The following is an 11,392-nucleotide window of genomic DNA, read 5'->3' as shown; positions in this document are numbered from 1 at the left end:
TTGCGGGACTCCTCTGTCTCCTTTTTCGACATAAACCTCTGGTGCTTGTGGATTAATTTTCCTAACAGTATCAAGTGAAAACACACGAATACACCCTGTCAGGGAACCCGTCACCCCACAGGCCCGAGCCCTGCGGGGCTACCATGGCCGCAGCTCCGGCAGGAGCGAGAGCGGGTGAAGGTCAGTCAGGCCTGCCCGTCGCTCCGGTCCCTTCCGTCTCCAAAACCTCTCGGTGTCAGCCCCGGCCCCGCGCCGGTTCCGTCCGAGCCGCACCGGTGAGAGGGGAATTCTCCCCCGCGGTTCCCGACCCAGCGCGAAATGGCGGTCACGGCCCGGCCCCGCGGCCATCTTGGCGGGCGGACTGCATGTCCCAGGCGGCGCCGCGGCGGGAGGAGCCGCCCGCCCGCCATCTTAGCGCTCCCTCCCCCGGTGCGGCGGGATTGAATGAGTCGCTGTCCGCCCGCCTGCCAGCCCAGCGCCATGTCAGGCACTCCGAGCCGCGGCACCCCCGGCGGGACTCCGCTCTCGCCGACTCGCATCTCCCGGCTGCAGGAGAAGGAGGAGCTGCGGCAGCTCAATGACCGCCTGGCTGTTTACATCGACCGTGTGCGGGCGCTGGAGCTGGAGAACGACCGGCTGCTGYTGAAGATCTCGGAGAAGGAGGAGGTCACCACCCGGGAGGTACGGCCGGGAGTAAGGGGCGAGCAGCGATGGCCCGTGGTGTCCCCTCAGCGCCCCGTCTCCGTCCTGGGGTGGATCCGCGGCCCGGGGCTCGCCGGGCCGGTTCCCGCCCGTTCCCTGCACGGCGCGGGGCGGTGTGGCGGCTCCCTGTGGCGGCTCCCTGTGGCCGCCCCGCCATGCGCGGAGAGCGGGGGCTGTGCAGCCCCAGCGCTACCGGAGCGGCTCCCCTCAGGGCTGCCGGGGGCTCTCTGGCCGCAGGGTCGGGATGAGAGGCCGCTGGAGACACATTCGAGGCAGCTCAGGCCGGGATTCGGCACCGGCAGGAGTGGCGGGAGCGGAGCGGGGCGGACGCGGGGCTGTGGGCGGCGTTGGAGGCTCCCGGACCGGCCGAGCTGAACGCGGAGCCCCGCGGGTCCCTTGGCTCGGGCGGGGCTCGGTCGGGGCCGCGGGCGGTCCGAATCCTCCGTGCCCCGCGCCCACAACACACGCGTCCCCTGGTACTGGGGTGCTGGGTGTCCTCTACAGCCTCCGTCTTGACGGCTGATGCGATGGGATGGGAGGTTTGAAAGGATTTAGACTGACTTTGACTCTCACCGTAGGAAATCTTTTACAGACCCCATAAAATACGCGAGATCAAATCCTTGTAAGTGACTGATTTGTTTCCTGGAATCTTGGAAGCAAAACTGGATGATTCTCTTTTCCTAAGCCTTGCTTTCCCCTATTCTGTGATGTCTGTTCCCCCAGGACTCTCCTTTCCTTATGGCGGAAGGATGTAGTCGGTGACACAGTGGGGACAGTCCCATTCATCCTGTGCAAGCCCAAACCCCTCAGCAAGGTGCGGTGTCTCACCGCTGRTGTGGTGTTAAAGTGCTGGGGAAAGCTATCAATAAACACTGTGGACTGTAACTTCTRGGATATGATGGATTGCTATGCCACCGTGTAGCTTTAATTTTTCTTTTCTTTTTCCTTCTTTCACCCCCTAAGACGCTGATTTGATGATGGTTGGGATGGTGGGAGGAGAATTCGGTTTCATTTAGTTTAACTAGAGCAGGTACGTTAATGTCTTATTTGAGGAGTGGCTGGAATAACTGCAATCAGTGCATATATACCCAAAACGGAAGTACCTTTATAGTCCCTTTGTATCACTTAACGATATGTTGTAACTTCCATGTTTTCAGAATAACTAGACATTTCTAAGCGTGAAACATCACTTACCCTGTGAAATCATGCTATAAACAAAATAATCTCATGTARTTTAGGCAACTTCTAAGCTGTAGATCGCTGGAGGCTAGAAGGAGTATGCCTTTGAAATGCAAGAGGCAAAATGTAATTGTGTTGACAGTGCATATGTAGCAAGAATAAGAGGACAARCAGACAACATAGATATAATCTCATTAGACTTTTAACATGAGCATTAACCAGCTCCTAATAGCAGTTCTGTATGCTAGCAATTCTGGAAAGTATTCTGATGTAGTAATTGGACCATAGACTTGAGAATTTTGATAGGAACCTTTTGGTTACTTTGCCCTTGAGCTTTCCTTCTCAGGCTGTTTCATACAGACTTCAAAAAGATCTTAATCCTTAGATATATTGTAACAAATTTTGTTAGGATTCATCAAACCCTTCTTTGGCACTGATGCTTTGGCTTGTCTCTGGACCACCTTTGTTAAATACTTTCCTCATCCCTTTAGAAAGGTCTGTTTATTCTTTACATATATCCTCAAAAGGAAACTCGTTTTATTGTTTTAATGCTGGTTTTATTGTTTTAATGCTGGTTTAGGACTGTGGAAGCAGTGAAACTTCACATGGCTGTTAGACTTTGGTTTTACTGGAATGGGAAAATCCTAACCTTTCACTTTCAGCACCAGTCTAGTACACTGGATTTTCTGCTGACAGTTCAGTTTTCTTATTAATTGTTGGAATTCAAATTCATAAAATGATTAGTCTTAGTGTGAAAAAAGATAATTTAACAGAAACCTTCCAAATACCRAAAAAAATCTCCCAAACAAACCCCAAAGGAGCTCTAACATCTGTGTAAAAGCAAAGTTAAACATAGTCCASTGATATTTGCATACTGTTTGTATTATTATATCTGTCTATATTACTGTTTATATATTTGTCTTAATTACTATCTATATTATTATATCTTTGTATATATAAACTTCWAAGTTCTACATGCTTATAGGAGACTATTTTTCCACAGTGTTCAAAATGAAGATTCCCATTGGTTGTCSTCAACTGTGTGTAAATTTGAGTCTGATCTTATTTATTATTTCTAAAAGCTGACTGAATATTCTATTCTTTTTGGCTTATCTTTGGTAATGGCAGACAACATCATCTGCCTCTGTGGTAGGTGGTGTGATATGCATTGTAGGAAGCAGGCAGGAGAGACAGCTCACTAGTGGGCTCTTGGTTACTACCTGAGACTTGTGCCTAGAGAACAAATGATGAGTCTTTGATTCAAGGTGAATTTCTCAAGGTTGATTTTAGCTATGGCAAGCAGTAGRTAGAACCATGGTATCATGAGAGTGATATTTGTCCTTCGCTTGTCACTCCAGTATCCTACAGTGACCATAGCTGATCTGGATAAGACTGATATTGACTGATATGACATATCCTAAGTAATGGGTGACCATTCCTGACACCCCATCCCCACCCTGCATGCATGGGAACAGTTTTGATCTGTGCTCAAAACTCTGGGTTAGGGTAGTATCTTCTAGATAAGAGAAGTTCTGCTGATGCTGTTCAGGCAAGGATTGTAGTCACTGTTCTGCCAGAGATTCTTGAAGCATTATCTGGTCAGGATGTTCTTTTTCCTTGTTTGAATCACTCTTTTGGAGAAGATTGAAGAAAGCAACCATTTGCTGTCGTGTGGCAACCTCAGCATGGCCATAAGAACARCATCATTCTTGTTGTTCTTTTTGATGAACACAGGGCTTCCATCTGTTAACAGCAGGGAAAAGGAGCTTTGCAGTTGATTCATCTTTAGTTCTTTATTACAGCCTTTTTCCTAACCCTGTTCAATGCTGCTTTACCTTTACTTGTATGCAGTAGGTACCTAGACAGGTAAAAAGTGTATATAGTAAGCCCTCAGATAAATGCAAAAAAAGTTTGCAGATGTAGCTCTAACTGTCCTCATTCCCTCTGTTTGCTCTCCTCCATCATTCGCCTTGTGTAGGTCAGCCTGTTACAGAAAAGAATTTAAGCTCATCCCCTTGTTTTTCTCCATCCCAAGTACACGACTGATGCTGTTCTCACTGTGTTGTGGGTCACTGTTGCAAGAACCTAATTTGTRTAACTGGAAGAGGGGATGGATACTGGAAGGGCTAAGAGTTCTAGAGCTCTCCTCAATTCCCTTTTACTAACTCCCTGCCCTCCCCTGCAGTGTTTATGGTTGCAGCCTGCTGGAACAGATATTTTGATGGGCATGGGAGGGATTACTGCWCTATTCTGAGGACACTCCTGAAAGGTGAATTGGAGAGAAAAATAAGATCCCTGGGAGCCTCAGCCGCTGACAGCAACTGCCCTTGTGACAAAAGTAGTATCTATGGGGGTTCCCTCTTCACCTGTGTCTTCCCAGCTTTGTGGGTGTGAGTGCAAGTGGCTGCAATCTCTTGTGGTCTCCTCTTCTCTGCCAGTGTTGGAGCTACCATGACCTTTGTGTGTGTGGGAAACCATGTGCTGTGACCAGAGCTATTGTCATAACCAGGGTGTGAGGGACTGGTGTTGTCTAGTTGCCACCTGCAAAATATGTGCTCAGATGCTGCTGTAGATGTTGGGTCACTCAAGTTGCAGCCTCTAAAATATTTAGTTGAATGGTTTCCTGACACTGTAGACATCATCTGGGAGGTGACATAACACACATCTTCATTGTTCTTGAGAACTTTACTGATATTCTTGGTGAGTCTGAGCCGTAGCTGATTGGCAGTCCTTTGTCAATCTATAACTTGATATACAAGRACATAATGAGCCATACCTGGTGGGCATACACTTGTGTTTTGCACATTTATTTATGCTAATGAGATTAATATTTCATCACCAAATTTGTCTGGAGTCACTTGTGTGGGCTGGAACATGTTTCTTGCCTAGCATGTTTGTTCAGTGCGTTCTTGATATGTTTCAAGTTTTCACTGAGTGATGTCTTGCAGCTTTTCTTGAGTGGTTGCTTTGGGGAGGGTCTGTGTCTGCCCTTTACCCACTGCCCAGTGAGCTTTGAAYGCTCCCAGCACAGGTAGATAAGAGCATTCAGCAGCTGTCTTTCAGTCGGCTGTGGAAACCTCTCTCTTTTCCTTTTTCTATTTCCTCCTTCCCTGTGTTGCCTAATTACAAACTTGCAGGCTGTTTTGCCAGCAAAAGATGGGGGGGAAAAAGTGAGAGCATGTTTGTAGTGCAGTATGGGTGTCTAGCTTTGCCTCTGTGCAGAACRAGTTATGCTTGGTTGCACATGGACCCAAGCATGAAGTGGATTGGGCTGCAGTGTGGCCTTCTGTTTTTTGCTGAACTCCATTTTAAGGTTTTACTTTTATTTTTTTCATGGCCTTCAGATGGGGTTTACATTTGCAGAGTGGAAGGTGCATTKTCAGAGTGTTGGCCTAACCTGGGAAGGTTTCATCTGGTAAGGTTTGTTTCTTCCCAGGGCTTKTATTCTGGACATTGTACAGAGGCTGCTGAGGCTCACATGGCCATGTAAATTTTATTCCTTCTGCCCTTCCACAGAGAGACCAGTGATAGTGTCGGGGGGACCTGAGGAGCATCAAACATGACTACCTGGCCTTGGGCAATTGTTAGTGGCATCAGAGCCCAGGTGGTGTGGGAAGAGTGAAGGGCTTGAGGATAGCTGAGCAGATCCTGCAGCACAACTCTAGATTGCACAGCTACTGTTGGCAACAGGGTTTTGGATTCTACAACAAACCCCAAGCACAAATGCAGCCTGGGTGAAGAATGGATTGAGAGTAGCTCTGGGGAGAAGGACTTGGGGGTGTTGGTGGGTGAGAAGCTCAACATACCCCAGCCATGGTCACTGCTCCCCAGAAACCCCCCCCAGTGCTGGGCTGATCCCCCAGCGTGGGCAGCAGAGAAGGGGAAGATTCTGAATCCCCCTCTTGTGTGCCTCTCTGCCCCGCTCAGATGTGACCCCTCCTGCAGAGCTGCTCTAGCCCTTGCGGGTATCATCAGCAGAATGTAATGCTGCTGAAGCAAGTCCAGGGACATCACAGAGATGCTTCAAAACCTGGAACATCTCTGCTATGGAGATGGGCAAAGAGTTGGAGTTCTTCAGTCTGGAGAGRAGAAGACTCTGGGGTGACCTGAGAGCCCCTTCCAAGCCTGAAGRGGCTCTAAGAGGGCTGTGCAGGGACTTTGGAAAGGGTTGGGAATGGCTTCCCACTGCCATAGGGCAGGGTTATGTGGGGTATTAGGAGCAGATTCTTCCCTGTGAGGGTGGKGAGGCCCTGGCACAGGCTGCCCACAGCAGCTRTGGCTGCYCCATCCCTGGAAGTGCTCAGGCCAGATTGGATGGGGCTTGGAACAACCTGGGATAGTGGAAGGTGTCCCTGCCCATGGCAGTCAGTGGAATGAGATGGGCTTTAAGTCTCTTCCAACCCAATCCATTCTGTGATTTTCAGGACCTGCTTCAGAGAGACAGGATCCACCTGGCTAAATGCCCAGCATACAGGTGGATAACCATGTCAYATGATGGGTGAGCAACTCAYAAGTCGGGCACAAAGGGTTRTAGTGACTGGGGTGACATCAGGCTGATATTGGTCACTAATGGGGTTCCGTAGGGCTCCAGCCTCAGCCAAATTCTCWTCAACATCTTCATCAATGACCTGGGATGCAGGACTCAAAGGAATACTAAGAAAGTTTGCCAATGACACTAAATTAGGAGGAGCTGTTAACTCCCGCAAGAGCAAAGAGGCTCCCCAAAGAAACACCAACAAATGAGAGAGATGGAGAATCACCAACCATGTGAAGTTTAACAAGGACAAGTGCCAGATACTGCTCTGGGATGGGGTAGCCATTATTGTATGGATGGACTGGTGAATGAGAAGCTGGAGAGGGGCTACAGAAAGGAAGCTTGGAGTCCTGGTCAATGGCAAGTTGGATCTGAGTCAGCAGTGCCCTGGAGCCAGGAAGGGCAACTGTGTCCTGGGGACATCAGGTCACCTGGGCGAGGGAGGGCATTGTGTATCTGCTCTGTACTGGGGCAGCCTGACCTCGAGTTCTGAGGGCAGTTTTGGGCACCATAGTATATAAAAACATTAACCTAACAGAGAGGCTCCAAAGAAGGCCACGAGGATGGGGAAGGGTTGAGAGGGGAAGCTTTATGAGGAGCTGCTGAGGGGACTTGGTTTGTTCAGCCTGGAGAAGGGGAGACTGAGGGGTGACCTCAATGCAGTCTTCAGCCTCCCCATGAGGGGAAACTGAGGGGCAGACACCAATCTCTACACTCTTGTGACCAGTGATGGAGCTTAAAGGAACAGCATGAAGCTGAGTCAGGAGGTTTAGGTTGGGTACCAGGAGAAGGTTTTTTTCCCAGGAGGTGGTCAGGCCCTGGACAGGCTCCCCAGGGAAGTGCTCACAGCACCAAGGCTGCCAGAGCTCAAGGAACATTTGGACAACACTCAGGCACAGTGTGGGATTGTTGGGGTATCCTGGATAGGGCTGAGAGTTAGACTTGATGATCCTGACAGATCTAACTCAGCATATTCTGTGATTTTCTGAAAGCTGTTTCTGGTTTCCTTTCACAAGAGCAAAAGCAGCAATCTTACATGGTCTGTACATTTTAGCTATCTGATATATTTTTCAAGTAATCATGCATTCTARAAAATACAAAGGTATAAAAGACTTTGAGGTGCCTCATGCATTCTGTATAGCTGATTATGTGATATATTATTTTGGGATAGGAAAAAGTTTGTAGTTCCTTATCTTCTGAGGCAGAGAAGAAGAGTGGAAGCTCATTTGTGAGCAGTTCACATTTCTGTAGTTCGTCTGATTTCAGGTTCTTTGTGGCTTTGTAGTGCAAGAGCAGCAGAGTCAAGGTGGGCCCTTGGGCTTGTATTCCACCAAACATCTTCAAGTGTTTTAAAAAAAATCTCCCAAAGCACGAGTATTAGGAATAAGGGCAAAATAATTGAAGCTAAGATTGTAGGGTGAAMTGATTGGCTTCAGTTTACCTCTTGGGAAGGCTTGTGCACTTCAAACATTGTATCTTTTGTTTCAATGATAATGAAAATTAAATCTTTGGGACTTCTTGTTAATTGAAAATGTTCTGTATAGAGTGTTCTTAAACAGCAGAAATAAAATCGTATGCCCTTTTTCAAAGAAACTTATGTGTAATCTCGTATTATGTTTCAGTTCTTTGATAGTCGTTGGGATGTTTTCATACCTGAATACTTTTTTCTCCCTTAGGTGAGTGGAATCAAGAGTCTCTATGAGTCTGAACTGGCTGATGCTCGAAGAGTTCTGGATGAAACTGCCAAAGAGAGGGCTAGATTACAAATTGAAATAGGAAAACTGAGAGCAGAACTTGAGGAGTTCAATAAAAGGTGAGGAGAGTATTCCTTTTTTTTGTCTTTTAATGAGAAGGGGCAATATTTGCTGTGGAAATATTACTGATGCTTCTTTAAATGCCTTTTAGAAGCAGGTCAGTGAAAAGATACGGGCTTGTCAGAGAGAAAATCCTTCAGCTGGTTGGTACAGCTGGTCAGAGCACATAATTTCAGCTGTATRTACACAAATGTATTTGTAGATGTAAGATGAATATCATATGATTTGAGGCACAAACAAATGGCTGTTCCTGCTTTGTCTTGTCCTACCTCCCCTTATGTGAACCCACGTGTGTGCAGCTGCTTGGCAAACTGGATTGAGAAGGTGATCTGGATTAAAACTGATCCATCCAAGGAGGGCTAATTCATGATTTTTATTGTTTGGTTCATTGTGTGACTTATGGGAGAAATGGGAGAAAAGGGAAGGGGTGGCCCTGAGCAGTTTGAGAATATGGAGGCAGTGTTACCTTGAAAAGACATGAAGCTACAGTGTAAATGTGCTGGGAAAAGTACTGAAATTTTTTAAACTGCTGTTCAGTTTGCATCACGGAGAATTGGCATAATAAACTAGTTCCTGAAGCCAAGYAAAATCCATTATATAAATTTCCATGGGAATTTTCGTGATCAAATAGCAGTCAAAACTTCATTTAAAAACAATATATGTGGTGGCAAAATCAATTTTTGCTTCTAATTGAATTTTGGTGCCTGTTTTAATGGATAAGATTTGGGAATTACAGATTTTCCTGAGCAGGTCACTATGTACATCACCTGTTTATGAATGTTGTCAGCTATAAAATAGCTTTTATATATATATATATATATATATATTTATACTGTCAGTACCACTACAGGCCTACTGTAAGTCTCTCTTCATTTGCAACTAAGGGTTTATGAAAGGACTTAAGTGTTTCCCTCCCTTGTCTTTTTTTTTCTGACTAGCCTGTTGATTTATGATACAGTATTTTGTGTTTTCTCTGTAAACTTCACTGGATACTCATTTTCTATGCTGGGCCCTCTTTAAAATCAGCCACTGGAGATATTTTTGGACTTTGCACTAAAACCGCTATCCAAATATGAAATAGTGATGGTGTAAGCATCTGTATTTGAGTGAGTCAGTGTAAAGCCTGTTGAAGCACAACCAGTACCACAGTCCTGGATGTGGTCAGACAACCTGTGCTTTGGTGTTTATGGACTTGGTTAGCTCAGCTTTTGCTAACCATGAAAAACCTCTCTGGAAACTAGGTCAGCTGTAAAACCCCTGAAGTGCAATGAGGTGAATCCCACCCAGCCCTACTGGGATGTTCCTGTTGGGACTGTTTTTCCACTTCCAAGCCTCATGGCAGCAGTCTTGGCATTTATTTTATATAGTATGTCTTTCATGGCAGTTGGCATTATGTGGCCTTTAAGCTTGTCTCTCTTGTCTCGTGGTAGCAAGTACTCTTCTTGCTTGGCTTTTAAAGCAAACTCCAGAAGAGAGCAGCACTAGTAACTCAGAATTTGGTTCACCTCTCCTGTTCTGCAAGATGGTTTTTCTCTGTTTTGGTTAAGGTATGTTTGTAAGGAGTATCTTCACTTGGCAGGTAATGAGAATCCAGTTGATTTTTATTCTTTAGACTTTTGATARCACTAAGAGATTTTAGAAATACCTTGCTGTAGAAAGTTGTGCATGTAAAGTGATGGAGATGGTGATTCACTTGGAYCACCTCCCTCATCCTTTGGACAACTCAGTTGCCCCTTACCAGTCACTTCAATGACCAATTCTCCCAAACTAATTTAAACTTTTTGGTTTTTTGTCTTCTGAGATAGATGAGAAAAAACACCTGGTTTTCTGTGTTTCTCTCTGTTTTTACGTTTCATAGCAATAGAGTTGAATTCTTCAGCTTTAGAGTTTCTTCTACCAAATTTCTTGTAGTCCATTGAGATGCTTGTATTGTACTTAGAGTGTTCTCAGGGTGTCTAGCTTGTGATGTGGCCAAATTTTAAATATGACCCTTGCAAATGCAACTTTTGAAAGTCTTTGCAATATGCACTTGACATCTAGCTCATTACTGAAGCTTCCGTGTCTATTCAGACAGTCACATGGTGCTTCTCTCAGACCAATTTTGCTTTGAGATACAGAAAGACATATATAGAAATGTGTGCTCTGAAGTCCAGTACACTGGCAGAAAAACCTTGTTCTTTCCTAGACCACATAGTATTGCAGGCGTATAGTGGAAGAGTAGGTTATTGTATAATTTTATATTCACTACTTTTACCTCTCTCTTTCAAGCTTATGGTAGAGGAGAGATTTAAGGATGCCAGCATGGTCTGGCCAGGGGGGAACCCAAATATTGCCATTCCACTGTTTGCTTGGAATGGGTTGGGTTGCTGGGATCAAGCTGATAAATTGCCCTCGAGACATAAGATCCGAACACAGTCAACCTACTGCTTTAAGAGCAGATTCCCCCTTTCTTGTTTTCTCCCAAAGCCTGGGTTTGTGAGCATGGAAAGTCCTGAAGATACTCCAGGGAGGCCACAGGGTGTGGTTGGAGATGGTGACATCAGGCCTAGTTTGTGTCCATAGGAGCCTGAGGCTTACCCTGCTTTTAATTCCTTCTTGTCTACTTGCACTATTTCAACTAGTAAAGCAGCTGATGAACCTGCAGCAAGAACCTTGGATGGGATGCAAGGATTTGGAACGGGGCCTGTGGTCTAATAAAGAGCAAGATTTTCTGTGAATGTACTGGAATTCAGAGCACACACTTCTGTGTATGTCTTTCTGTATCTTGTTCAGCTACTGACAGATGACAGTACTTCAGGGTTCTATGTGAGTGCAAATTCAGCTCCCAGGGTTTGGATTCTGGAGCACATATTTTGTTCAGTTCAGATTTTTTTTCTCACTGTGTTGCCTATGTTATAACATTTTCTGGGGGATTTTTAGTGTTTGGGATAACTGGACATAATTTTGCCTAGTAAGTCAATAATAATCATCCCAAGGCATTTTCTAGAGTATGTATTGGATTGAACCAAAGGTCTATCTAGTCTGTTAACGATCTTTGTTAAAATCCATTCATGTAGAGAAGAGAAGAATGTAATATGCATAGCAACAGTTCTCTGTAATGCTGTTCCAGTCTTCAGCAATTCCCTTCAGCTAAGGGACTTCCTGATGTCCAGCTGGATTCTGT

At 45.7% G+C, this 11,392-nt stretch overlaps 1 protein-coding gene across 1 annotated transcript in view; it reads left to right on the top strand.

The window, feature by feature from the left end:
* The first annotated feature begins 401 nt into the window (after window positions 1-401).
* Window positions 402-11,392, top strand: part of LMNB2 (lamin B2) — a 36,232-nt gene continuing 25,241 nt past the window's right edge. The window contains exons 1-2 of the mRNA XM_057376847.1: window positions 402-681; window positions 8,092-8,228. Coding sequence (XP_057232830.1) covers window positions 445-681; window positions 8,092-8,228 — 374 coding nt within the window. The 5' untranslated portion in view covers window positions 402-444. The remainder of the gene's footprint in view (window positions 682-8,091; window positions 8,229-11,392) is intronic.

Source organism: Malurus melanocephalus, unplaced genomic scaffold (genome assembly GCF_030028575.1).
Source record: "Malurus melanocephalus ecotype Western Australia unplaced genomic scaffold, MMel_1.1 scaffold_293, whole genome shotgun sequence".
NCBI classification, from domain to species: Eukaryota; Metazoa; Chordata; class Aves; order Passeriformes; family Maluridae; genus Malurus; species Malurus melanocephalus.
Note: the sequence above shows the minus strand (reverse complement) of the source record. Positions and strands in the feature narration are given on the sequence as shown.